Consider the following 26,572-nt stretch of genomic DNA (forward strand, 5'->3'; position numbering starts at 1 on the left):
AAAATAAGAGAAAAGGAATAGAAATCTATGGACGTAAATAAAAAAAAAAAGAAATTGTAAAAAGAAAAAAATGGTTGAGTCGAAAGGGTTGACTGGAAGCAAGTGATGAGGATGGTAATAATAGGGAAAGGGTTATGCCAACTTTTATGGCACGAATTTTCACTTTCCCGGCTTCCTTCTATTTTTTTCCCCCTTTCGTCTTTAATCCTTTCCCTTTGGTTGGCGAAAAGGGACATTTACGGGGCCCCGTTTGGATGCGCGAGCGGATTATCCTGTTATAAGCCAGGATTTCGGAGTTTCTTTCTCTCCGTTCACCTCTTTCCCTTGGCGGTGAACATCTATTGGGCCCCTGACGGACAAAACTGGCGAACCGAACGCATAATTACACCCCTCGCGCGATATATCTGAGAGATGAGAGGAAACTCGAACACAACATACTGATCGAACATCATTTTTTTAATAGATTAGGACTACATGATTTAAAAATTTTTGACGTCCTGCGAATCATTTTGCTACTACTTCTTATTTTATTAATTATTATCAATTATTTTTTCCTACAGTTTCTTGGAACAATAGTTTCAACTTTCCAGATTCTCGTACCGTTTTTATTGAGAAAACGAAGTTTCGGCGTTTAATTATTCGTTTCACAAGGCCAGGGGTGTTTCAAAGGGGATGCACGGGAATTTTTCGTTGCAGAGGAGAGCTTGTCAGCCTTAAGAGCTTCTTGACCCTACTTTCGCTTGTCTGTTAAGCTTTAACCTTTCTGATAAACTAAAGAAACTTCTCCGCGATTCTTCCCTTGAACGTTCGTTTTTTCAACCCTTCCTTAACCCAGCGAATAATTAAACTTCGACGCTCGAACGTTCCGAAAGAAAAGAACAGCCATTCCTCTTGCACTAATATAACACTATATACAAATACACATATACCAAAATAGAAGAAAAAAAAGAATAGTTCATCGTTTGACGAATCGTGGAATAAGAAGACCGAAGTATCGATCGAACGTCGACTTCAGCCTAATGGCAGAGTGTTGGCGTTATTCGGAGAAAAAGAATGGATCCTCAGCCGTGTATGAGACACGGTCACGGCTCGACAGCCTCGTCACGAAATCCTTGGCAACGACAACGCGGCCCAGCCTAAAGTTGGTCTCCTTTTTTGCTCAGTTACGGCCCCCGCACGGACCCCACGCCCGGACGAATTAGGGACGCGCGTCAAACCGTGCCGGGGCCCGGCTCCTTTCGAATTCGTGACACCCGGTATTGAGCAACACCGGGACATATCGGATGCGACGCGTTACAACAGATTTTCTATTCCAGAAAACCACTCGAGAATTCACTCCGAACAGAGGACCGGGATCTAGTTTTCTTCTTCGATCCGGTGGTGATTTTGGCTTTTAGTCGGTCTCACAGTCCTCTTTTTAAGCTAAGCGGGTTAAATGATAGGTTCGGGACCAGTTATGTAATCTATATTTTTGGTTAATTATAATTATTAATTAGAATCGGTGAAGTAATAATTTTCAATCAAAACATAGAAATTTATTCGTTTTTGTTTCTTTTTTCACAGATAGTAACTGAGATTGTTTCTTTTAAATCGTTAATGTTGTTAACCAGAGTCTCTGAGCATTTGAAACTTTTCAAATTTTCAATCATGATTTCGAAAGCGTTGAACGTAGGATTTTCCAACGTATTACGTGAAACTCTTAAGTTACTTTTAGCAGGAAAAGTATATTTCATTAGGTATTTAATTCTCATAATTTCACAGTGGCTGCACACGTATTCTTTGACAAAGAAATTTCTCTGAATAAATGAAAAATAGGAAGGTTGTAAGTAGAACTCCGTTGAAGAGCCAGCCGCTTCTTTCCCACTGTTGGCCGACGTTCGCTCGCAAAAAAAATCGCGATCCCGTATTCCGCATGGACCGTTCCCGAAATGTCTTCAGCCTGCTCCCACGGGGCCCGAGAAAAATCGGAAATTAAGTCCCCTTTGCTGTTCAGCGTGACGAAGTCGCGGCGCACATCTCTCTGGTCCTATCCGCGCTCGCCTCTCTTTTTCCGCAGCTATCATTAATCTCCGCGGTTAAGTGGAGTCACCGTGAAAATATTTGCATATCGGGTTACAAGCACAAACATTTTCAGAAGGTTTGATCGATCGACTGCGGAGCATCCACTGAAAAAAGGATTTCTAACCCTGTCTGGTGTTGAAAGGAGAGGTCCTTCGAGGTTGGAAAAAAGGAGATGAAAAGCAGTCAGACATTCGAATGCGCATTGCGCATTGTGGAAGTGGAAAATCGTCTTGAGGTTCAGGGCCCCGTCAGAGATCATTGTCATTCAAAGCAACTCTAAGTACGGAGGCAGAGATCGGGCGGTTGAAATTAGGGCGGCAATCTCCTCTCTTTGTCCCTCTTTTTCGGTATGGCCCCTCGATTCGGCTGGTTTGACCCCTCAGAAAAAAATTGAGGCCAGCTAGGGTCCACGGACAGTCAAACAAGACGGAGTTGCGATGACGTTAAACGAAAGAAGGGGAAAAAACGGAGAAGAAAAAGCTTGACGAGAAGGGGATGTTACTCGTAAGCGCGCGCGCGCGCGCGCGCGACTCTGTACCATATGCAGATCAGGACACAGATGCGTTGGTCGAAACGCGTAGGGAAATCCGGTTTTTTGGCGGGGCACTGGAATTGTCGAGAGGGGAGAGGGGAGACGTTTCATAGTGATCGGTATTGTCAGATGATCCGATCGTTAGAGGTTAGAACCACCCTCTTCTTGAACGACTTTTTGTAAGTTAGAAGATTTATGAATACTCTAACGAACGTGTAGTTTGTGTCGTGGAGATGTTACGAAAAGTTTACGACAATAGAGGTTTGCTATTTTTTAGTTTACTATTTTCTGGAAGATACTCGTATTATTTTTTAAATTCTTCTTTATTAACATTAGCATTATCGATGGTTATCGTTCATTATTCATTAGCATATCAATTTTGGGAAGGGTATGTACATCGAATAGACTATCATCGACTTTCATATCGTATTAACCATAATCGAGAAGAAATGGAGTTCTCGGATTCGACTGTTGTTTCCATGATTTTATTCGATCGATCTGGCTGTTCATTGTGTAAATCTGAACGTGAATGTTGCCTCCAGCTCTTGTCAGTCATCGAATATTGGCCGCTTTATCCAGAAAACCACGAGACACCGTACGTTTCCTCCGGATATCATCGGCATTGTCGATTTCTCACGCACGAGCGCAACCGCGCCGTTGTAAAAAAGAATGGCGGCGATCGGGTACGGCTACCACCTCGCCGATTTCACCGGTCATTATCCACGAACACGTCCACGCATCTCGTCACAAGGCAGCCAGTCGAAGACACGGCCTCGGAGACAATCCGTAGTGGCGATCGGTGTTGGACTTTCGACGACAAAACGGCCACGATCCACGCTCCGCTGGTTTTCGGTATTGGAAGTGAGGTTAGTCCGCTCCTTTCGATGTCCAGCCACGCTTGGTTGCTCCTAATCGTAATGAAACGTGCCAAGGTGCCTACTCGCGCGGACACCTCGCAACTGCGATTTCTATCTGCTCCTTTTTTCCCCTTCTCTTTCTCCTTCATTTTCCTTATTCTTTCCCCGCCGTCTTGCACGCCCGCCGTACTCCGAGCCGTCATTATCGATCGAGGATCAACGAGGAGGATTCCGTTGCCGATTTCTTGCGACGATACGTTTTGACAATCGTCGCTGGAAGATCCTAGGCCGTTTCAGTGTGAAAACAGGAACATATGGCGGCCGTGTGCTACGATTCCTTTGCCAGTCGACGCCGCGGGAGTGCTCATTCCCGAAAATCGTCGCTCCGCCGGCGTTTTACTCGCGATTCATCCGCTACTCGCACGAATGGCCAGATAATTATCGCCCTGATGGTGAAAACGGCTGATGAAAAGCGGTGAATACCTCCGTTGCTGCTACTACGCTTCGACTCTCTGTTCTTCCCCCTTGTAGTTTCGGCGGAGCAAGTTCCTGAGAGAATTTTCAAATAGAATTAAAATAGAGCTGCATCGAAATTGAGTTGCACTGTCCTCCCTCAGCTGAAAATGGTCTACGTAATAATGGTCTACGTATAGTGTATTACATTTCACTCCGTTATAGAAACTACAATGGAATGGGTGAAACGAAGATTTAGAGATTTTTAAGGAATGTTATGATTGAACGAGATGATCATTTTTAATGAGAAATAAATAACTGTTTTGTCATTGCTTTCACAAATGTAATTATTGACTCTTCTAAAGCTTATCACGATCATCATTTATTTATTTGATAAGCATACTATTGCGAACAGAAAGCTTCTTAACATGTCTGGTGTATAATATAGCCTAATATCAATTTAACAAAAGGGACTCTACAGCTTTGGCGATGAAGAGCAACACATCAGAAATGTATGAAAAAATTATTCGACACCGTTTGTACCTGTATTCTTTATATACTTAACACAACCACAAAATACGCTATAGTAATTTCAAAACGATACGCAAGTAACGTGAGAAGGTGCGTCAAGCACTTCGAATGTTTAATTAAAGGTTAAAAAGAATCCTAAATCGGGGGTGTTGAATTACACTTTCCATTCTAGTAGTAGTAGTAGGGTAGTAGTACGTTAGAACAGCATCCGTCGATTGTCAATAGCCATTAATCGTTGTACATTACGCCAGATGTTATTCACCACGATCCAAGGTAAACACGGTTACCGAAAAAGCCGAAAAAAAAGAAACGAATCCACGGGGACAAATCAAATATCCATTTCTCGAACGATTTCGATCTTGTTCTCCGATGGCAATGTCCAGCAGTGACCCTCTTCTGGCTCGATCCCCGCGAAACAGGAAGAGAAACAGGCGGCTGGGGAAAAAACGACCGAAGAGTCAAACGAACCAAACGACGGAGGGAAAAGAAACAGGGGTGGTAGGAGCAACAACGGGACGCGGAACATTGCAAAAAAGTCGGTCAACCGCAGATAGCAAGAAGGGCAGCGGGAAAGACGAATTGAGTCGTCGCAGTGCGTTTAGCGGATGGAAAGAAAAAACGAGCGGAAAAGATAGTTACATCGCAGGGGGGTCAGGGAAAAAAAGATGGAGGGAATAAGGGAGATCGTGAACGTGGCATTGCAGTTTTTCTCGGTGGCGCTAAAATCACCCTGCTCGTCCCTCTGCTCGTCCGTCTTCTCTCTTGTTGCTTCGAAAAAATGAAAACACCTCGCCCTTTTTTTCGTCATAAAAAAGACGGGAAATGACAAAAAATGGTGTCATGGTATGACACAAGTAGATGTTCAAATGATCAAGTTTTATTAACCCTATGTAAATAGACGATGAGGTAATCGGTGGGTTAACAAATGTGAGCGAGGGTGATTTATAGAGACGTTAGTATTAATATATTCTTAACTAATTTTGGTTCTTTTCGTGGTGACACGTGGTTCGTTTAGAAGCGTCACATGTTTCGTCGAGGCGTGGAAAGGTGGTGTAGGAAAGTTGAATCGAAGCAAAACGATGCGTCACTTTGCACCCGGGTGGATCCTTGGGTGTGAAGAAACAACAGAAGGTATGATTCCGTGAGTCTGCGTTTTTCCTTCGTCCCAACCATCGGCACTGTTTCGACCGCGATTCCTATAGACTAGTTGCCCAACTATTCTTGCTCGACTTTGAAAGTGTTTCATTTAACCCTGTTACAATTCTCATAATTACATCAATTTCGATATATCTTCTCTGCTTATTTCTTCTGAAAATGCCTCAACGGGGCAGCAGTTGGATTAAAATAGTATTAGTTAATGCAAACTGGTACATTAACAAAAGAATTATTTTTAACTGACTAGTTAACATAATTGGATGTTTAAAGTAGCTCCAGGGGAGGTGGCTGTAAATTTAATATACAAAAGGAAAGTCTGAAGTTAGAACTCCACAACCGAATTTATTCAGTACGTCTTTACGTCTGGCATTGATATTATTAAGGAACGGTATTATATATTAACGAATCGACAGATACCCCTCTTGAAACCCCACCTACGTTCGATGACTTACTTTGTTGGAACTTCGAAAAAAGGCAATAAGAAAAATTTCTACCCCCATACACATAGTTTACATAACAATACGTATCACTGATTCGGAGACCACAAAAACAAAACAAAAAACAAAAAAAAGAAAGAAGAGAAGAAAAAAGCTGTAGAGGAATCGATTCCGGAAGAAGAGATAAGCGACACGCGGACCGTTCGTTAGATTCTCGTTGCATCGAAAAATGCTGTAAATGAGCTGCCGGATTGCGCGCCAGGTGAAAGAGGAACCCCGTATCTTAGACGTATCTTGAGACGTCTAAAAACGAGTGACACGAAACGAGGGACCGACTGAGAGCCTGGAGAAACAAAAGCCATTGAGCGTAAGAGGGAAAACGGGAGAGACACGCGAGCCTACGCATTCAGATCGACGCCCCCTGAATTTCGCTGGAGCTTCTTCATTAACCTAACCTTTATTTATCTTTTGCGAGTCCTTTGAATAATAATCGCAGGGTTTCTTATGACCCGTGAAAGGTTGCAGAGTTGTATTTAATTTAATGAAAAAATGATGCGCAAGAGTAGCTACGTGTATCGCATCGGAGTAGGAAATAGAAAAATTGTACAGTTCGGGGGATGCTTCGTTCGGATACTTGGGGGGTTCATTTTGATAAAATAAAACGGGTGGGCGAGAAAGGGTGGATGCAGAGAGCGATGGGGAGGATGGCAGCCGCGTAGCCGCTTAATTAACCCTCTTCTTGAACCCTCGACCTCTCTATACATTATATCGGTATTTAAACAATATCAATTTTACCACGAACCTCCTCCAGTGACAATATTGACTCGACCACCCCTGAAAATATAGCCGTCATCAAGAATTCCCTAAACGGTTATCAACGACCAGCCCGCAATCTAATCTGGACCGAGCGGTACGCGAAGCCGAGGAGAGAGAAAAAAAACTTGAAAATCGAAGACATGTGCCTGAGACTAATCACGGTCGAGACCGATTCGAGAAAAACCGACTGAAAAATGCTAACGGGGAGTTTTCTTTTTAAAATGGTATATCGTCAGTTCGAAATCCTTTCACCCGATCTTTCTCCGGGAGGCGCGTGCACGGAGAGAGAGGGGGAAAGAAAAGGAGCAAAAAGAGAAGAAAAAAAAGGAGAACAGAGACGAAGGAGTAGATTTTCAAGCAACAGAAGAACCCTGCACCCGGACGAAATAGACGGTCCGTCTCGCGCGAGGCGAGGATAAAAGAGACAGAGAGAAAAAAGTGTGGCTAGAAGAGGGGGGATATCGACGAAGACGAGGATAGGTCCGGTGGCTAGAGGAAGAGCGCAGAGCAGAATAGAACGAGCAGAGCATACGGGGGACGCGATATGCCCGCTTAATTATCCCTCTCCACCCCTCTCACGTATGAGCATAGCTGGTGGCTCTCACTCTCTCTCTTTATCTCTATTCCATGCTCACCGCCACTTGCTCCGTTCCCTCTTTCTAGCTACTCGTAGAGAGCAGCGCGAGAACTGTCGAGTAGCAGGAGTAGTGGGGAACGACTGCGTGGAGACGTAGAGGAGAAAGCGAGAGGGGAGAGAGAATTAGAGTGGCCTGTGGATAGAGCGAGACGGTGGTAGGAGAACACTCGGTTTCCGTCGGCCGGGGTGGGGGTAGTACACGCTCCAGCCGCTCCGAGGGCCGCCACGGCGGCGCAAAACATTCAGTCGGCAAAAAGTAGCCAAGGGGTGAGCATCACCCTGAGCTACCGGAACGCATCCGTCGTCGAGTGTGCCCGAGAGAAAAGAACTTGTTTGCTTGCTTGCTTGCTTGCTCGCGTTCGGCTTGCCTCGCTTACGTCCAGCCGCCTGTGTGCTAGAGCTGACCAGTTTCAGGCGAGACGAACTTTCTTCTACCTCCACCGTCTGGTCCTCCACGGTCGCTGCAAAAACTGTAGCCGGACGAATGACCGTACGAAAGGGGACGAAAAAACACGCATACACAGAGGCGCGCGCGCGCGCGCATATAGAGACACGTACCTGTGTACCTCTGTGGTACGCACGCACGGTCGTTACACGTGCATAGACAGGGTATACGCGCGGCCGCGCGATTACACGCACGCACACCCCCGCACACGTGAACCGAGGACCAGGAGCCGTCCGCGCACGCACATGTTGATCCTTCGGTGATAACGATAGATCCTGAGGAAGGCACTCGCCGTGGTTCGTTCGTCGTAACAAGTGCATCGATGATAAAGATACGGACCGTGTGAGACAGTTGACGGGGTGTCTGATAAAGGAGAACGTATTTACGTGTACAGTGCGCCAAGTGGTGATATCCTTGTGCTATGGTACTCGGGATCGCGTCGAAACGCCGCTGCCGACAAGGTCGCAGCTGAGACTTGGGCGATCGAGATCACTGGTCCAAGGTCGTCCCGATCTCTCGACTTCCTGCACGCGTTGGAAAACGGCAACCGGTCAACACGACGAGGACGAAGATCGCGAGAACGGACAGGTGGACGCGATCCGTAACACCACGGTCGCAAAGAGGTAACGCCGCGCGGTACACACCCGTTGGTGAACAGGATGGAGGTGCGCGCGATGGAGTACCGTCCGGTGATGCCCACGGGGGTGATACCAACCGGGTTGCAGGACTATCACGCGACCATCCCGGACCTGAGCCCGCCGAGGAGCCAGGGATCATCCACCGGTGGCGCTTCTTCGTTGGGAGACTACGCGCCCCGCATGTACACGCCGCCCACGCCACCCACCCCGCACGACGACGAAAAGGTAAACGGGCATATTTCCTTTCTTTCAAGATTACGGTTTGCGATGCCGACCGAATCGAAGTCCTCTGAATTCGTGCCCACCTAATGCGCGAGCGAGCACAGGTAACGCTACACACCTTCGAATGCTTTTTCAGGCTTGATATACCCTCTCCGTTATCGTTCGAATGTGTGATACGTGAAACTTTTCGATTTTAGACAAGCTCGAAGTAAAAAATTTGGAAAATTTTCTATTCGTCGATCGCGTGTGCGTGAAATCTTCTATGGCTCCCCTGTGAATTAATTTTACGATCGAGAAGATCCAATGTATTCTAAATACTAATTCTGTAATTTTTATTTTCGTTCGAGCCAGACCGATGGCCGAGTCTTCTAAGTATCTAACTTGAGATATTTACTGTAGCAAATTTTGCAACTCGAAGCGGCAGAGAGCCAGCACAAATTCGAAAACGATGTAGCTCATATTTTTAGTCAAGGAGAACAATGTCGTCCGTGCTTTCTGTGTTACGGTTTCTTCGGAAATTACATTAACAGACCCAAGAATCTAATGAAATTGAAGTGATATGGGCAGGAGATGTTTTAAAGTCGTGCAGTTCAAACGAAAATTCAAATCGGAAGTCAAATAATCGAAATTTAAATAATATCAAACGAATTAACTCGCTTTCGATTTATCTTTTCCCATTTGCGCGCACCACCATTTCCACCCGTTTGTCCGCGACGCAGAAAACACCCGATCGTTCGATCGCCAACATATTCTTTGCTCGAAAAAATTCCCGCGCAAGCGGATTTCTCGATCTTTCGTTGCCCTCGAAATTGATTGAAAATTCTATCAGGCAAGACCGACTGAAAATTTCATTCGACACGCTTCTTTCTCCCCCAGGCAGCTTCTTCGGAAGCTTCTACTCGCGATAAAATTCTTTCCCTCTCGCTCTCTGTTCTTCTCTCTCTCTCTTTCTCTCCTCTGTGGTTAAGGGACAGATGCACTTCCGTCTCGTTATTGCCGCGAAACTTTCCGATTCGGAATCGAATCGCGAGTTTTAAGCCGACGGCGCTCGAGTTCGACGTTTCCCGCCCAAATGGACTCCGCGGAATACCGCGACTGGATCTCGTAGCCGTCTACATTGTATTATTAAAAATTGATCTTTTACAATCAAATTCTTTATGCACTGTAGTCGGTATATACATATTTGTAACTATTTAAAATATGATCAATTGTTATTTTCGTATATTGGTATCTCTATTTCATGTGACGTGGAAGGTTATACACTCTTCTATAATACGAGAAATTATTAACGTCCCATTTTTACCGAGTCATGTTTGCAGTATCGTGAGAGAAATTGATATTGATTGTCAGAAGTAGTTTTATTTTAAATTCCAACTTATATTTGTATCTTTTTGATATTCAACGTTTGTTCGTTATTTGTATTTTTGAGCAAAAATTCTGATCAAATTGTTTGCATTATTTTTACAATTTTTGAAACATTTCTCTAGTTTCTAGTTTCTATACATGCAGTACATGGCATATGGTAGCCCTCCTATGGCACGGCATCCTGCAACATAGATTTGCTCTAACACGATAGGACAAATTGCGAAAACCGTTGTACTTCTACAGCACTGGATAACATAACATAGATTTTTGTTTAACACATTTATTCATTTATAACTTTATTCCGATAGTCATACCGGAAAGATTTACGAAAGACAATTTACGCGCTATCCGCGTCGGGGCACGTCGTCTCAGATATATAATACTCATTTACATTTTTACTAACTATTAAGTTGCTTATACGGAATTTTAAAAAATGCCTGTTTCTAATGAGTTTTCGGAACGTAACCCTCCTTTTCGTACTGGCTCTGGGTCTTATGTAATGTGATCTCGCACAACACGGCATTTTATAGGAAACGATTTTCCGTGTTATAGAAGGGTCCTCTCTTTACTTTCTGTCTTTAATTAAATCACACTTAATACTCGTAACATGTAATAATTATATCTTAGATAGGAAATTTAGCGACTTCGTTTTAATTTCTAGTAAATAATTTCTAGTAAATAGAACGTCGAATATTAAAGAAGTCGCCTTTCATTTCTCGCCGCCATTCTTAATAACGTGGATTGGATAGGTCCTCGTAAGATCGTAAAGAAATGCTCGAAAACCGACTGGTACAAGCGCAACGTCGTCGAAATCGAAGACAGGAAAGAAAATCTCGTCGGTGTTGGGTATCGGCTCGATTCCCAGCGATCTTCTCACGAACGTCCCTGCATAAGGGATCCCGAAGGATCAGTCAGAGGATCCACTGACCCCGGTGATCTTAAAGACGCATTCACGGGGCGCAATTTTCCAGAAGTGGACAACAATAAGACGCTGTCACAATAAAGACTCCGGGACACGGTGCAAGAGGAAAAATAATCGGCTGTCTTGGACGCGGTACAGGAATAAACGATACAATCGAGTTTCGATCTTTCTCCTCCACTTTGCCCTCTTATTACGCGCCCACGTTCTCTCTGTCCTCTCGTTCTTCCCATTTTTATTCCTCCACCCTTCTTCTCTTCCGTGTTCCACATTGATTCTCAGCTCCGCTCCGCACCCACCTGTCCACCTTGTTTTCCTCATTTTCTCATTCTATTTTCCAACTCTTATCTCCGTTCCGTCGTTTAATCTGATTTGACGCTTTATAGCTTCTGTAACACCTTCGTTTCGTCCTTTCGATATTTCCGCTCTTAACTACCACCCTCCCCTTCTATCGTTCCCCTTGGGTTTTAATGTTTTTACTTACTTAGCTTTGTCGTCTGTCTTTGGTCTTAGTTTAACCTTCTTCTTTTCGTTCTGGTTGACATTTCTTAATATTCAAAATAGTAGAACGATTAGAACCAGAAAAGAGCATATACTATATATAGTGAAAGAATTGCCCGCAATTATCCAGTCGATCGATAACTTTTTAACTTCTCCGTTCTTCGCCCATTTCTTCTTTTTCTCCATGAAAGGCGTCCAGACTAAAACCAGCGAATTCAAGGATAACACTTTTCGAGAAAACCAGTTTTAAAGCTGAAAGTTGGAGAATCACCTCAGTAATGAGATACTATTAACATGGTCCCTGTTTGTTATATAATTACTCCAAGTTCGCATCGTGTAGCGCAAACATTTTGCAAAATCACGAAACTGAAATTTTATTAAATTCGAAACTAAGGTGTCTATAGTCACGTACATATATGTCCATAATCTGCGTTACAAAAATTTGTAAAACACTTGGTAAAAAAATGTAGAAGAGCGTAATGTCTTTGCAAATTTCCCAACCAAGATTCTCGTTCGTTTCACTCGGTTTGGATTCAAGGTGAATCCAGGATGTCCCTGGCGCAGCGCAAGGACACGGCGAAGAGGGCTTAGGGGCTGAAAAAGCGAGGTGGTAGGCTTTCTTCTCGTCGAGTAATTCCATTTGTGCGTTACCGAGATTCTGAAACTTGACCTGTTAAAAAGTCCTTTAGCGGAGGTCTCGTGTTCCACGACACATGGGTGAGGAACAGAGAGAGAGAGAGAGAGAGAGAGAGAGAGAGAGAGAGAGAGAGAGAGAGAGAGAGAGGACGAGAAGTTCGCGGCACGCTCGTCGAGGACGGGAGGAAAATTTGCCCGAGAAAGCCGAGGCAATAGGTTTTCATTCGTCATCCTTGAATTAAGAAACCCTCGCGACCGCTCCAAAATTAATGACGATCAATCCACGCGATTAGCGCCCAGTCGAAGAACTTTCGATCGATGTAAGTTGAAGGGTGCTGTTGGGAGGGCAATAATTTCTCGTAGAACAAGGAGAACGAAGCCGAAACACTTCAAGTTGAATATTTTTCAGTTGAATATAGTATTCTTCTCGCGGTGAAAATGTTTTTCAAATGTTTATTTAATTGTTGCTGGTTTCTGCTGAAATTTCAATATTTTTCGATACGAATTTATTTACGTGATTATTATACAATACGTTCGAGTGTTATCACATTCCTCCCAGATTCTCTATCGGACGAGAAATGTATTTACAGAACACTTTTATTGCATCATGCAATATTTCTAAGCGCAGATTTCTAATTACATAGCTATAATCACATTTTTAAGTCTTTCACAGTCTCGTAGAAATGGGCGCGAGGGAGTAAATTAAATATAATATAGTCAATTTTATATCGTAAATTATATCTATCTCTCGTAATATAATTAAGAAAATTTATTACCTAGCATTAATTGAAATTACGTTGTTCTTTTTTGTGAAACTATATAAAATACGTTGAACAAGTAAACAGGTTTAGCAATAAAAAAGTAAATGTTATGTTTCTCGTTAATTTATTACACTCTAAGAAGTTTAAAATTATAATGTAGGTTATCCATTACTTTTAGTTGGATTTTGCTTGTTTTTTTTTTTGTTGTTTTTTTTTACAAGAGGCTTGCTTGCTTGTATCCCCAGTAGCTTCTTATTCCGCTACTCGTTTCTCTGTTCTTATTGAAATTATCTACAAACTAATGTCATGCGATTACAACGTAATTTTTAAACTTCTTTAATATCGAAATCGTTCCTTCCATTCTTTCCTGGCTTCTTGTTAATCGAGCCAAGAATTTCGATTGTTCGCCAAATACTCTCCTTAAGATACAACTAAAAATCGATTCGTATCAATTTCCATTCTATTTTACGAATCATTCGATATTACTGCAAGACCAAACTTGTATGTAATTCCAAAACTCTAAAGAAATTCTCGTCACGTGGAAGCTTATCGATACACCACCACGAATTAAAATACGCTAGACAGAATGCTCGTCGATGATAACCGTTATCGAGAAGTATTCGTAGTCGTATAAAAAACAAAACGCAGAAAAAAAAAGGAGAAAAAGGGGGAACCTGTCGTGAAATTTTGAAATCGTTCGCCAAATCAAGCGAGCATAATTTACACAATTTTTTGTATCGAAAAAGGACAGAAGACGCAGATACGGAGACCGTGACATATTTTAACGTAGATTAACCCCGTAAACATACGGACGAGTGAAGATATCACATAATATGAAGGAAGAGAGAGGGCGGAGAGAGGGAAAAAAATGGAAAATGATCGGGCACACTCTCAATAATGAAAAATTGAGTTTTGTTGTCATCGTTTGCACGAGTTTCCGTCGGGAAGCACTTTAGTCGCGCATAAAACTTCCAAGCGCGCCTCTCGAACGAGTCGACCGCTGCCGCCGCCGACGAGGGTTTCAAATATTTGCGCGAACATACACAACGTGAAACAATCAAAGCTGCAATAACGACGTTTATTAAATTAAACGATTATCCAGATATCTGAACGGGGACTGTCGATATTTGCTGTTAAAGTCTTAAATCTCCTTTCGAGATCGCTTTTCGTTGAAACTTCTTCCTAGTAACATGACGCGTGTAACGGTCGTTTAGGCAACTAACAACTGCTAAGTATACGATTCTATTAACCTGCCAGATGTACGTTTAGCAAATATAAATGTAAATATAATATTGGTTAAAGAAGAAACACCATTCTCTATGTCCCCTCGTGTCAAGCGATTGTTCCTAGCTGACAATTCGCAGCGAGCATTAGATTGTCATGGGAAACGCGTTTTGCGCAATGATACACTGTGGACACTTTCACCGGCGAATAAAGAAGAAGAGGAAGGAAGAAAGAAAAGAAATGATGCGGTACCGATTCAAGGTAATCGCTGGTGATTTTTTTCGCAAATCTCGAGTCTCGGAGCGGCTCGGCCAAGGAACTTTTTCCATTTGCCCCACGTAGATTGAATAACTTTCGAACTTCTTTTATCGTTCCTTTTTTCCCTCTGAACGATATTGTGGTATCTGCCACGGCATGACAAACTCTGGAATTAATGGTATCTTTCGCACTTTGCGCTGCTGTTTCTTCCCTCTCGCTCGCACTTCCTCTCTTTTTCACCCACTTAATAATTCGCGACACGTGTACGTTAATGTAACCATAGCCTCCAATGTGTGTCATGTGTTCAAACAAGAGAAATTGCAAAATTACTCAACTTTACCTATTCGTATATGTATATTTGCTGAATACGAATGGTTAAATTGCGAGTGGTTGAATAGCCGATGGGAAATAGATCTCTGATTTCATGCTATATTGTTATTATCTCGTTTAAAATTCGATCAGATAATTAACACGATGAATTGTTTTGAGATAGTATTTGTTTCTTGGAACGAAAATTCCGTGTTCGAATTATATACTATTATCATCTATGTTTCAATTTTACCAAACATTTTCCCGAACTAAGGAATTTAATCAGCAGTCCCACGTTTAATCACGCGGTAGCAGTGACTCGAACTAATTTCCTGGTCGCCTCCACGGAATTTTCAAATTTAACCTCAAGTTTGCCGTCTTTTGTAGTACACGATAGAAGAACCGAAGAAAATGAATTCCAGAATCGTTGATGACTTGCTAAACAAATTAAATATTCATCTGTGAAATTTACTCAGCGACCTTCATCGACGTTCAAATGCATAGAAATATAAAATTTGCTTTTTCGCGTCAACGAAATATGAAATGAGTAGACTAGCAAAGGTAAACACGCGCGGTAGTTAAATGAAAATAGAAGTTGAAAAAGAAAGAGGAAAAGAAAAGACCGGGACCGGTTTCTACGATCAAGAAACAAAAAGAGTCTCTTCTTGTTTCGCTCTGTCAGCCAGTGGAACACAAGTCCTGCCACTTTACTTTGGGAACACCCTGTACACCCCAGGAAGGAACGATGTAAAAGAATCCAGGCCGCTGACGAAACTCGAGGCGACCCTCTGCTTCAGCTTTCATTAAGGAATCGTTAGCGCCGTTCTCATCAGCGTCCTGTTCCTCATGCTCCCTCATCCTCACCTTCTTCGACCTTCCATCTCCCTCCTCCCCCCCCCCCTCCCTCCCGTCTCCTTCTTTCTACTTGTTCCTATTGTAATTCGTCTTCCTCCGGTCACTACCATCCTTCCGGCAGCATTATGCATTTCTCCCGATCCTTTTACTAAACTGATTTCATCCCCCTCTGCGTCGTCCATCCTGTCAGCGTACCTTCCACCATTTTAGAATATCGCCGAGTTTCTTTTAATTAGTCGCCATCGGACTCGCCATTTGTTTTCGCCTGTTTGTTTTCATGCACACTTCAAGATTTCATTTCGCTCCCGTGACGTAACGTTCGCAGGTCTATACGTGGGGATGGGATTTTAAGGTTTAATACGTTTAATGGAGGCGTAACGATCTTTTTTCTGCTTTCATGGTGGCAAAGTTTGAGGATTCGTTGTCTTTCTTAGTTAAGTCACCGGGCCTCGTGGCTTTTGCTTTTGCGGCGATTGCTGACAGCTGGCTCTTTTTGCCGGCACTTTTTTCGTTGGCGGATTTCCCAGCAACGCTGGTTGCTTCATCTGCCTCGTCGACGCTATCCCATGGAGGAATACCCTCCTCGTCTTCTTCTTTGATACGGTGGAAAGATATTTCCTTTTGCTGTATTATTTTTCTTCTTCGTGGCTTGTTTCTGATCCTTGCGAAAATTCGTGAGCTATGAATTTTTTAATTTATTCTTTTTTTTTTAGCTTGTTCTATTTTACATATATCACATTAATACAATGCCATATATTCTACAGTGAACACGATTTCAGATTGATAATAAATTCAGAAATTATCCGGGAAATTATCAGAATTCGCAATTCTTTCAGATTGATGGCATAGAAGGCTATATTGAATGATTACGTCATGATGGAACGATTCATTTAAATGATTACAGAATGCTATAATACAGATTTTAGAATCATCCAGTAAATGACATTATGAATCAGTACTCAATTCTATTTTAATCCTACTATGATCTCCCAAGTTAAGTAAAGTCAGTTAATGTAGTTTTATTTCTTCAAAAATTTCTTTAATTAAGAAAAAAGTAATTATATACAATAATAGAAATTTTGTTGACTAAATGAGAACATAATTACATTAAAAATTACCCAAACAGCATAGCAGGGTTCATTCATCTATATCCACCATTGTAATTTCCATTCGTTTCTCCCGAGAGAAATTCAGAATCCCATCGTGCACCCTTAACAAAATTTACTCAGGCTGACTTGGAGGGCTAAGTTCAATCTGACAGTCGATCTTCAGCGGCCGTACCGAGGCAGGCCTCCGCGTGTTTCAGAATCCGACGGGGGACGATGAAAGGGGAAGGAATTGTTTAACGCAAGAATTCGATGGAATCGAACGCGACGGCAGGTGAACGGCACGTGCGTAAACGGTGAAAGGAGACTGCGAGACGAACGGAGCAAAATGAAATGAAAAGCGCGAGAATACAAGGTGCGTGCGACAGGGTGACAGCGGGGTGGTGAGGGGTGCCGAGAAGGGAAGGAAATTCGGTAAAAAGAGGGAAACCTGTCGCGATATCGCAGCCAACGGGAAAAAGAGGGAAGTAAGTTCGCGAGAATGTTCGTGTCTTTTCATCTGGTGGCAGGCTGAAACAGAGGAAAAGGGAATGAGTGGTACCGTTTGTTTTGTCGAAGAAAAAATTGTAACGCTTGGACCGTCAGCTATTTCGCATGTTCCGCGAGCTTTATACCAAGGATGATGTAAAGTTTTAAGAGATTCGAACTTAAAAACTCTATGTAAATCCTAAAACTGATATTGACCTCTTATTATATCTAGCAATTAGAGAATGAGTGATTCATCTCGATATAAATCAATTTTCCTAGATCGCTTCGAACTACGATAGGAAAAGTATAATACTCGCCGCAGGGCTCGCGAGATCCCGCAAATGATCGAGCCAATAATTCCGGCAGATATTCCTCCTTCCGCGGAGGCCGTTAGAAGTATCCTTTCCAGGGCGCAGATGGCTTCTCCCTCCTTTTTCATCCCCTGCATGCATGTGTGCACACACACGCACACACGGTCATCGCCATTGAATGTACCCTGGCCGTGTGTACGTCGAAAAAAAAAAAATGAAAGAAAAAACGAAAAAAATCCTCCCCTAGGACCACTCGGCATTCGCGTTAGCATAGTCAAGGGATACCACCCCGATCGAAACGACCAACTGATCTCCCTCTCTCTCTCTCTCTCTCTCTCTCTCTCTCTCTCTCTCTCTCTTTCTTTCTTTCTTCCATTCGCTCTCCCTTGTCTCTCGTGCATCGATGCAATACTCGAGGAGGTGGATCCCTGCTTTGCACTACGGGCTTGTAACACATCACCCTTTCTCCCTTCTCCCTTCTCTTTCTGGCGAGCTGGGCCCGCTGATTGAACCGGCTCGACACTCTGCCTCATTTTGTCGTCCGCGTTTCACCCCTCGTTCGCGTTCACCGCGTAAGAAAGTCTCGCGGCGTGGCCCTCGTGAAAGTGACGGAAAGGAGTATGCGCGTCTGGGCGGGCCGTTGATGGAGAGTGAAAATGGTCAGGTAAAGGGTGGCGAACGGTTCGCCGTTCGTTTTTAAATCAGTCACTGTTCAAATTTTCATTCGAATTACTCGTGACCGCTGCGGCAATGTGAAATGACAAATTAAACAAATCTGATATAATTTATATCGTTATACCAGAATGTAGTATGAGTTGTTTATATCCAGACGTTAGTACGTAGTTATACGTTCGGTTGTTTCAAATAAATCGTGTGTTGTTCTCGTTTTTTTTTAATTAGTGTTGAAAAAATGTACAAGTACTACGATGTAAACAGTATTTGAATGAAAGTGGATCTTACGCAGGAAGTAAAAAGTATTTCTTTGCTAGCTAAAAGAAGAGGTTTATGTAAACTTGTTACTGTTCGAGAAAAAGATCAATATTATGAACGGATGTAAAAGGAACCATATCTTTGAGATCGTTGGAACGCTGAGAGGGATTGTTTTATGCATTAGGTGATTTATAACACGTGAAAGAATTTTGGAATTTTATGAAAATATTTTGCTATACGAAGACTTTTACACAGAAGAAATCGTATTTTTTCTTTTGCAGTCCAAGAATAATAGAAGAATTTTTCTAAAATGAGCTGTTTTACAGTTTGAAAATTCCGTATTTCTCGAAATACTAGAGGAAATTCTTTTAGAAAAAGATCCATTGTAAAAAAAGTGAAGCATAGACTGTGAAAAAGGGATGAAATCTGAAGCTAAAAATGAGTTGCAGGTTTTATTAGTGTAAAACGAGGAAGATTGAGGGAGAAATGGAGTGGAATATGGTTAAGGTGGATTTTAGGGCACTCTGAATCGAAGGTTGACGAAAGTGGTGTGAAATCACTCGCGGATGTTCTATCTATGGTATCCAAAATTAATTTCGACGAATGGAAAAATCTCCAAGTATGGTGAATAATTTTTATAATCTTGTATACCTTGAAAAAGGAATGAAGAAGAACTGATATCGTCGTTTCATTCTATGAAAATTAACCAAGTTCAAAGATAGTTTCAACAGCTAAAATTTTCAAACTTCCAGCAAACCAACGGCGAATTAGATATAATTTAGAATTAATTTTTTGGTAAAACGGCAACAAATGAACGTTATCCATTAATTTACAAAGGAGAGTTGTAAATGAAAGAAAGGAATGAGTAACGCTAGATATTTGTATTCATGTATACGGCGAAGGGTAAAAGGTTTGAAATGTACGTCGGTGATGTTTGTAATGCTTTAATTGTTATCACGAACAGTTTGCCCGTTCCTGGAAGCGAACATTAATTATATCGTGGCACGTCTGAAGAAGCGTAGAAATCACGGAGGTAATTGAAGGAAGCGACCAGGGTGTAGTTTGTTCATTCCGCTGGGAGCAGGCTGATGGCCATATCCTACTGTACGGTAACATTTTGGCGAACGCTCGAATTTCGAAGTGGAGAAGCAAGCGAAACGCAAAAAGATCACGCGTACAATTGCTTTTCACTGTAATTTCTGAGAACGGACCGGAGATACTGAATTTAATTGAAATAAGTACGACGCGTCACGAGTCATTATAAAATAGTGAATTAAACGAGGCGAAAATTGTAGGTCTACTTGGTTTCCCCGCATTAATATTAACATGTGTTGCGAGGCTTTGAAAAGAACGATTCGGGCAAAGGATGTACCACTCCTCTCCGGATGGTAGTCTGGGAAAAATAATTAAACTGGAAATTGCTGAAACGGTGAGGTAAATTTTTGTCTGGATCTCTGAGATCTTGAGTTTTTAGGTGAAAGGCATTTTACATCGTAGACCACGTAAGCGGTTGGTACAACTCGTGTAGTTGTCTTGACCGATTAGCACCTTCCAACCTATGCGAAAGTTGTACTTTTTCAACAAAGTGTTATCATGTTTCACGTAATTTTTCTCGCTGTTTTATCGCGTAGAATAATCGTTATTGAATAAAAGCCGTTTTTAAGTTGAAAGAATCAAAACTGGAGTCTACATCTTGAAGACTCCAGACTGGGACAAAATGTATTCAGGAGCTATTACATAAATTATCTGATAAGATGCAATCTAAGTATTAGATCGGTTTCAGTTTTGTAAAATGTATGCCAGCTTTTGATCTTTTTACTGTATGTAGTTTTTACCGTATGTCTAGAGAAAAAGAAGTAGAAGTAGATGAGAAACGAAAGAATGATGCCAATAAAAGAATCCTGATTAAACGGATGTCTGCAATTTTGGCTAGATATCAGACACATTTCCGATCTTTTCTTGTACGAAGAAGCAAATAAAATTATAAGAAAAGAACGAAATGACGGCAAATATATATTTCAACGTTCGAATCGATGATGTTGCATCGTAGTTATACAATAACCAGCAGAAGAACGGAAGAAAAAATAATGAAAAAGAGAGTGAAGGCCTGTGCATTTTCCACCGACGATATTTTCTATTTTAATGAATACGAGTGAACAAGAGCCGTTGTGCGCCATGTGATTTCACTTGTGCAATTCCGCCTCACTTCCTGCGGACTTCGTTTAGCTTTGGCGACCATCTTTGCGAAAGAATGTTTGCATATTTTCTTCTGTTTGCACTGCTTTGCCATGTCTATGTACCTGCGTGGGATTTCAGTCGAAGCCATCGGACAGATTTATCGACAAAATCTCCTCGTGTACCTAAAGTTTCCTATCCTTCAAACGTTGCTATTTTTTACGTTCATTTCGGATCTGTTCATCTACTTCTTCAGTACTACATCGTTAATTGAGATATTTTCTAATTCTTCATGATCTTGAGTTATTAATTGATGCACCATGTTATTAAAGGAGCTATTAATTGTCAAACGTAATAGAATTCTGTTTATATGATTTACCGGACTGATAGAGCTCTCATTTTTACAATTACTATATAATTCTCCAAGCTCCGCTCGAAGTAGCATTAAATTATGGACAACGTAGGAAATGAAATTAATAGTATCACGCTAACAATTCAATTATCAAGAAACCACAATTTCTACTTACGACTACCTTTGACGAACATACAAATTTCACAAAAATTCCTAATCATATGTAGTAATTTGTAATTTTTCGACATTTATTTGATTACATCAGCAATCAACGGTAAGATTATATTTTCACTAAATTCGCGAAACAGCCTACGAATCGATTTACATTTCCACCCTCTCAATACACTCGAAAAATTTCAATTCGCCTGCAGCGGACCTAAAAAATCCATCAGAAACGTAACGGTGATAGGTCATAGGGATTAATTCAACCTCTCTCTGTCTCCATCGTCGATTTTTACACAATTTCCTAATTAATCACGAACGATGTAATGGGATATAAAATCACTGTCTATTCACTCAATGTTCTTGTTGCAAACAGACCGGCCGTACTACGCTAAAAAGGGGGTTAAAGAAAAAAAAAAAAAAAAATAGAGAAAGAAGTTGAACAGTGGTCGAAGAAGTGGCACCTCGATAAATTTTCACTCGTTAAAACCTCAATTACGAACGGCCGTTTTTGCGAAGCGGTGCCCGCTCGAAAAAGCAGCACGGGACAGCCTCGAGAAAAACAAAGGGTGCAAGAACACGACGGCGTCTACATACACAAGAAGCTAGGCCACCCTACACTCTCCCCGTGCTCCGTTTCTTTCCTCTCCTTTCTTTGTTTCGTTTCGCCCCGTGTCTTTTTATTGTCCGCCGCGTGAAAGAGCGAACTTTTCCACGCTAATTGTCCGCCATCGGTGTAAAGTTTCGGCCTCCTTGCCTCCGGGGGACGAGTTCGAATTTTTTAGAGGGCCGACGCTTGCCGTCTCCATTGGCCGAGTGGCGAGTTTCGACAATTATTATACAGTTTCATTAATTTTGAGGAGATAATTAACAGCGAGAGGATGAAAAAGAGAATTTGCATGCATAATATATTGGAGACTGTGCAAAGAATCGGTATAACTGTTTGCAAGACAAAATAGAAGCTCGGGAAAATAATACATTTCAGTGTTACATGATAAATTACCAAATAATCTAATTTACTTTTCTTTGTACGCGTATTTATTATTGTAGATGTGCACATATTCAACTTCCTTACATGCACATTGTATAATATACACTGTTTAATAACTTGACAATTAATAATAATATTGAGTTTTGTTCCAAACTATTTAATAACATCAGAAAACTGCTAGAGTACAAGATACGTTTCATTGAAATTAAGCTTGTGATCGATTCACGGATCGTCGCGTAAAGTACAAATACGAAAGGAAAAAACCGGGAAATAAGCACGCCTTCATATTTCAATCTCGACCAGGGACCATTGCAGAGAGGTTGCGTTTACGACTGGTAATTGTTGCAGTCGAAGGCATTCCTGCAACGGCGATAGCCGTTCTGTGGAAACGGCAAGGAAAAATGTCTTTGCTCCCTTTTTCTCTTTCGCTTCCGTTCACGTTCTCCCTCCGTCCCGTTCCCTTCCACACGACCTCTCGTCCGCTCCGTTCCTTCGCGCGAAATCACCGAACCTCGTTTCGCGCAATTTCGAAATTCACTTTTGCGACTCTCGCCTCGGTAAGAAATTTACAAGCCCGTAAAGTTCCCCATTCTTCTTTTTTTTTTTCTTTTTCTTTTACAACCACGCCAACAATTTATTTGCGTATTCAAGTGATTTCACCTTATCTAAGCATCTTTGCTCTCCTAGAACGAACGGTTTCTCTAACAGTGAAAAATCTATTCCAAGATATCTACTTGAATCACCATTTTTTATTGATCAGTAAAAACATACGAAATACACATTCGTCAATATTATCGTGGACCACCATTTTTCTAAACGCGCGGCAATGAAATTCAGAATTTCTCTGATCGCGGATTGTGTCGAACATACGGCGTTTCAGACAAGAGGAAAGCGAAAAATAAGAAAGAAAAATGACGCAAAAAAGGCCGAAACAGTTTGGCCGATTTCTCGAGCGTAAAATCATCATCGAGCGTCCAGCTGCCTTGGCGTCTTTTTATTTGTTAATTACCGCGCAGGAAACGCGCGAGCATTAACGATCCCCGTTCGCTCTCTCCCTTCATCTTATTTTCCAAAGCGGTATCGCGGTTGAATTACAGCTAGCCGCGACCGCGATCTAATATATCAAGCAACAAATGGTTGAAACCGCGCTTGGTGGATCTTTCGCAAAGAGGAGAACGATCGTCCCGGGTAAGAAAGTCTCATGAGACGGTCCGTTTCCCTATCTACCGTCGAGATAAACCGAGTATCCTTTCGAACGTAGCCGTGTAATTTCATGGAAACTATTTAGGCCGGTTAAAAGGCTATAATCCTGGCGGAAAAACGCACTGGACGACTGTGGCTGTTGATCCTTCCCCCTCGTCTTCGCCTGTCTTCGTTTTCTTCCTTGTTCGTCGGACCATTTCTTCGCAATCCCGAGGCACCGTTCCCAGGAACGCGATTTCTCGGGTAATGAATGACGAAAATGGAGTATTGGCTCCATTACTGGCTTAAGCTCGATCCACAGGTGTGAACGCTGTTAGCTTGGTTCGCGGCAACGTAACCGGAAGTTGGAACGACGACACGCTTCGAGCTTCGTGTACTGGGCTTCCCTAATCGAAGTTTGCCGATTCATGTTGCATTTTCTATGATAGAAGCATCATTATATATCTCCTGTTTTGGAAACAAATTTCTAATAAAGTATTCTACGATCTTCTCTCAAATTTTTATCATATTTTCAAATTTACTTCTCCAACTACCATCGAAATTACTTCTTAGCGTCAATTTTTATTACAGTCTTTCAGGGTATTTATAACACCCCCGTATTAGTATATCTATGCGAAGCAAAAATTGGTATACGTGAAAATGAAAAGTAAATGGCAGATCGCAGGTCAAAATAGACATTCTACCGCAGTGTTCCCAAAAATTCCAATCTAACGGGAAACGGTGATTCTTCGGAGTAAATTCATAGAGCATCGTGAATGTATCAGCGCGAACGATCACGGATTAAGGGTAGTAGAAGCGTGGAGTACAAATTGCCGAGAAGTTTTCGACGAATTGTAAATCGCGGACGCTAATGTAATGTTCAATTATGAAGACCAGGTATAAATTACTAATTCACACGCAGAGTTCCGCGTCGTGTTTAATGAATGGTGGTTTCGTGGACTTTAAGACCGATTCGCACCTATCCGCGCGGATCGTTACCCGCGAGGGTGAAAACGTATTTCGCGTGCGGGCTGGTTGCGTGCACGATTCATGTTTCCTTCTCTTACTTTCTTTCTTTCTTTTTTTTTTTTTTTTTTTTTTATTAAAATCGCTCTCTTTAATTCTAGGGAGAAAAAGGTTTCTTTGTTGCTTTGTTTGCTCTTTCTTTTTAGAACTATGCTTAATTACTGGACACACGCGTGTGTAATTTGTTATCGTCCTTAGCCATTTTCTCGCTGTTATGGAGCTAATCAGTTTGCTGTTGCTTCGTTAATTATATTTGGAGCTATTCAGGATTTTAACACCTGAAAGTTAACACTCGAACGAATGAGAAAACCAAATGCAATTAACCATTGATAAAAAATATGAAACGATTGTTTACAGTTGCCAATAAACTGTATAAATAACAACTGTATAAATAATAATTACTAAATATTCACAGGATTAGCTATCGCTTTTCCAAATTTTCGACAGTGTTAAAAACAGCCGGAGACCCGTGGCCTTCGCAACATTGCATCGCAGAATTATTATAATTATCAACGCTTCATCGCGTAACCCCTGACGGACTTGGTTTCACCGTTCGTGCGAACATTCGAATAATTGTTTCGAAAAGTTACACGAAAATACTAACGATAGTAATAACTGTGAATATTCGAAATTCGTTCGTGGTGAAATTGTAAAAAAAGTTAATGCAATATATCGAACTATTGAGGAGAGTGTAAAAAGACCCATTCAACTCGTCCTTAAAATCCCAAGTATTGATTTATTTACAAGCGGCTATAAAATTCCATTGATAAGCAAATTAGCAGCGTTTAAAAGTAATTAATGTTTCCCTAATAGAATTAGGAGAAGCTTTCATCTCTGTGGGTAATATAAAAAAAAAAGAAAAGAAAAAGAAAAGAACGAAATCGAACAGAAGTTGTCCGGCGGTGTGAAAAGGAACCCGCCAGGTAAGGTCTCGGTTTTCGTTAGGGTGGTCGGGCGAACAGCCAATTAGAAAGAGGATTGTATAATTGGGGAGATAAAGAATCAGCTGGATACTCGTTCGGGCACCTACCAGCTGCCGTATGCAGCCCCCGAATGAGATTGCAACGAGAGCTAAAAAGATCGAATCATCCTCCGCGTCGTCATCATCGTCCTCTTTATTATTATCATTACTGTAATCGTCGACAATTTTGTCGTAGTGTGCTCCTTGAATTCAGTGCTTCGTTGCTTCGGAACGTCTCTCACCTACCCCTGCCCTACCACCTTTATGTCGAGCAATATCCTCCCTTCCCGTTTGATTTTTCCTTTTCCATCGTATCGTGCGATCTCCAATATTTTTCACTTTTAATACGAATTAAAATTGCTCCTTCCGAAACCTGGCGAAAATATCTTCTCTAAACACTCGACTCGCGTCGGCGATTTTGACTCTCGTAAGACGCCACATTTTTCCAATCAATCTCTTGTAAAAAGGAAAATTAGCCATTACTCTGCAAAGTATATCAGCGCGTAACATATTTATCGATATTCCGCGTTCACAGTTTGTAAAACTAATTAACTTTTTCCCTTTTACCGAACGATTACGATCTTGGAAATCGTCGTGCGTGCTCTTCTCGATTTCAGAATTCTAATTAACGCTACGCTGCGCGCTTCTTGCCAGCCCCCCCCCCCTTGCTTCTTATCAGAGTGTTCCCGCGTTCGGTATCATCATTCATGCGAGTAGTTTACATTATCACAGCTGCTCGTAATTTTAATGAAACGCGGGCTAATCGATAATGAAAATTACCGCGGTCTCTCTTTTCTCCCTTTTTTTCCGTTTTATTTCCCCTTTCGTATACGCTTCGTACGGTCGACGTCGTTATCATTAGCATCATAATCGTCATCGTGCGCCATTAAAGAAAAGGAGAACCAGTTTCGAGTACACGGACCGCCCTATGTCTCGCGAGAGATTGCGTGCGAAGCGAAGCCTCTGCTCTCAACTTTGTTCACCGAGGTACGCGCGCGTTGCGTAACACGGGGTACCTTTTTATCGAGCCCTCTGGCCCATCGATTCCTCTCTGTTAACCGCGTTTTAGAATCTCGTGGAAAGGGAGATTTTGGAGCAGATTAGGTTGTTAAAGAAATTACGGAAGCTCCATTAGACTGATGGAGCCGGTATTTCAAAGGAAAGATGTTATTATATTAAGAGAAGATCGGAAGATTGAAGATCGCAAATTATACCGGAGATAAATTGGATACAAAATTTTGAAATTACCTTGATAACAAGCAAATCTTATCGTTTTCTGAAAAATACCGTGTATTA

At 41.9% G+C, this 26,572-nt stretch overlaps 2 protein-coding genes across 2 annotated transcripts in view; one reads left to right on the forward strand and one right to left on the reverse strand.

Annotated features, from left to right (window-relative positions):
- LOC143423638 (uncharacterized) overlaps positions 1-26,572 on the forward strand; it is a 122,301-nt gene that overhangs the window by 82,515 nt on the left and 13,214 nt on the right. The window lies entirely within an intron of this gene.
- LOC143423634 (uncharacterized) lies at positions 3,077-8,413 on the reverse strand. Its single transcript, XM_076895121.1, has 2 exons — positions 8,311-8,413; positions 3,077-3,999 (listed from the first exon to the last, which is right to left on the reverse strand). The coding sequence occupies exon 2, from the start codon at positions 3,651-3,653 to the stop codon at positions 3,300-3,302; it is 354 nt and encodes a 117-aa protein (XP_076751236.1). The 5' UTR covers positions 3,654-3,999; positions 8,311-8,413; the 3' UTR covers positions 3,077-3,299.

Source organism: Xylocopa sonorina, chromosome 5 (genome assembly GCF_050948175.1).
Source record: "Xylocopa sonorina isolate GNS202 chromosome 5, iyXylSono1_principal, whole genome shotgun sequence".
NCBI classification, from domain to species: domain Eukaryota; kingdom Metazoa; phylum Arthropoda; class Insecta; order Hymenoptera; family Apidae; genus Xylocopa; species Xylocopa sonorina.

Excerpts from the sequence above, each read along its gene's own strand:
- LOC143423634 (XM_076895121.1), bottom strand. The coding sequence starts at position 3,653 with ATGACGGCTCGGAGTACGGCGGGCGTGCAAGACGGCGGGGAAAGAATA.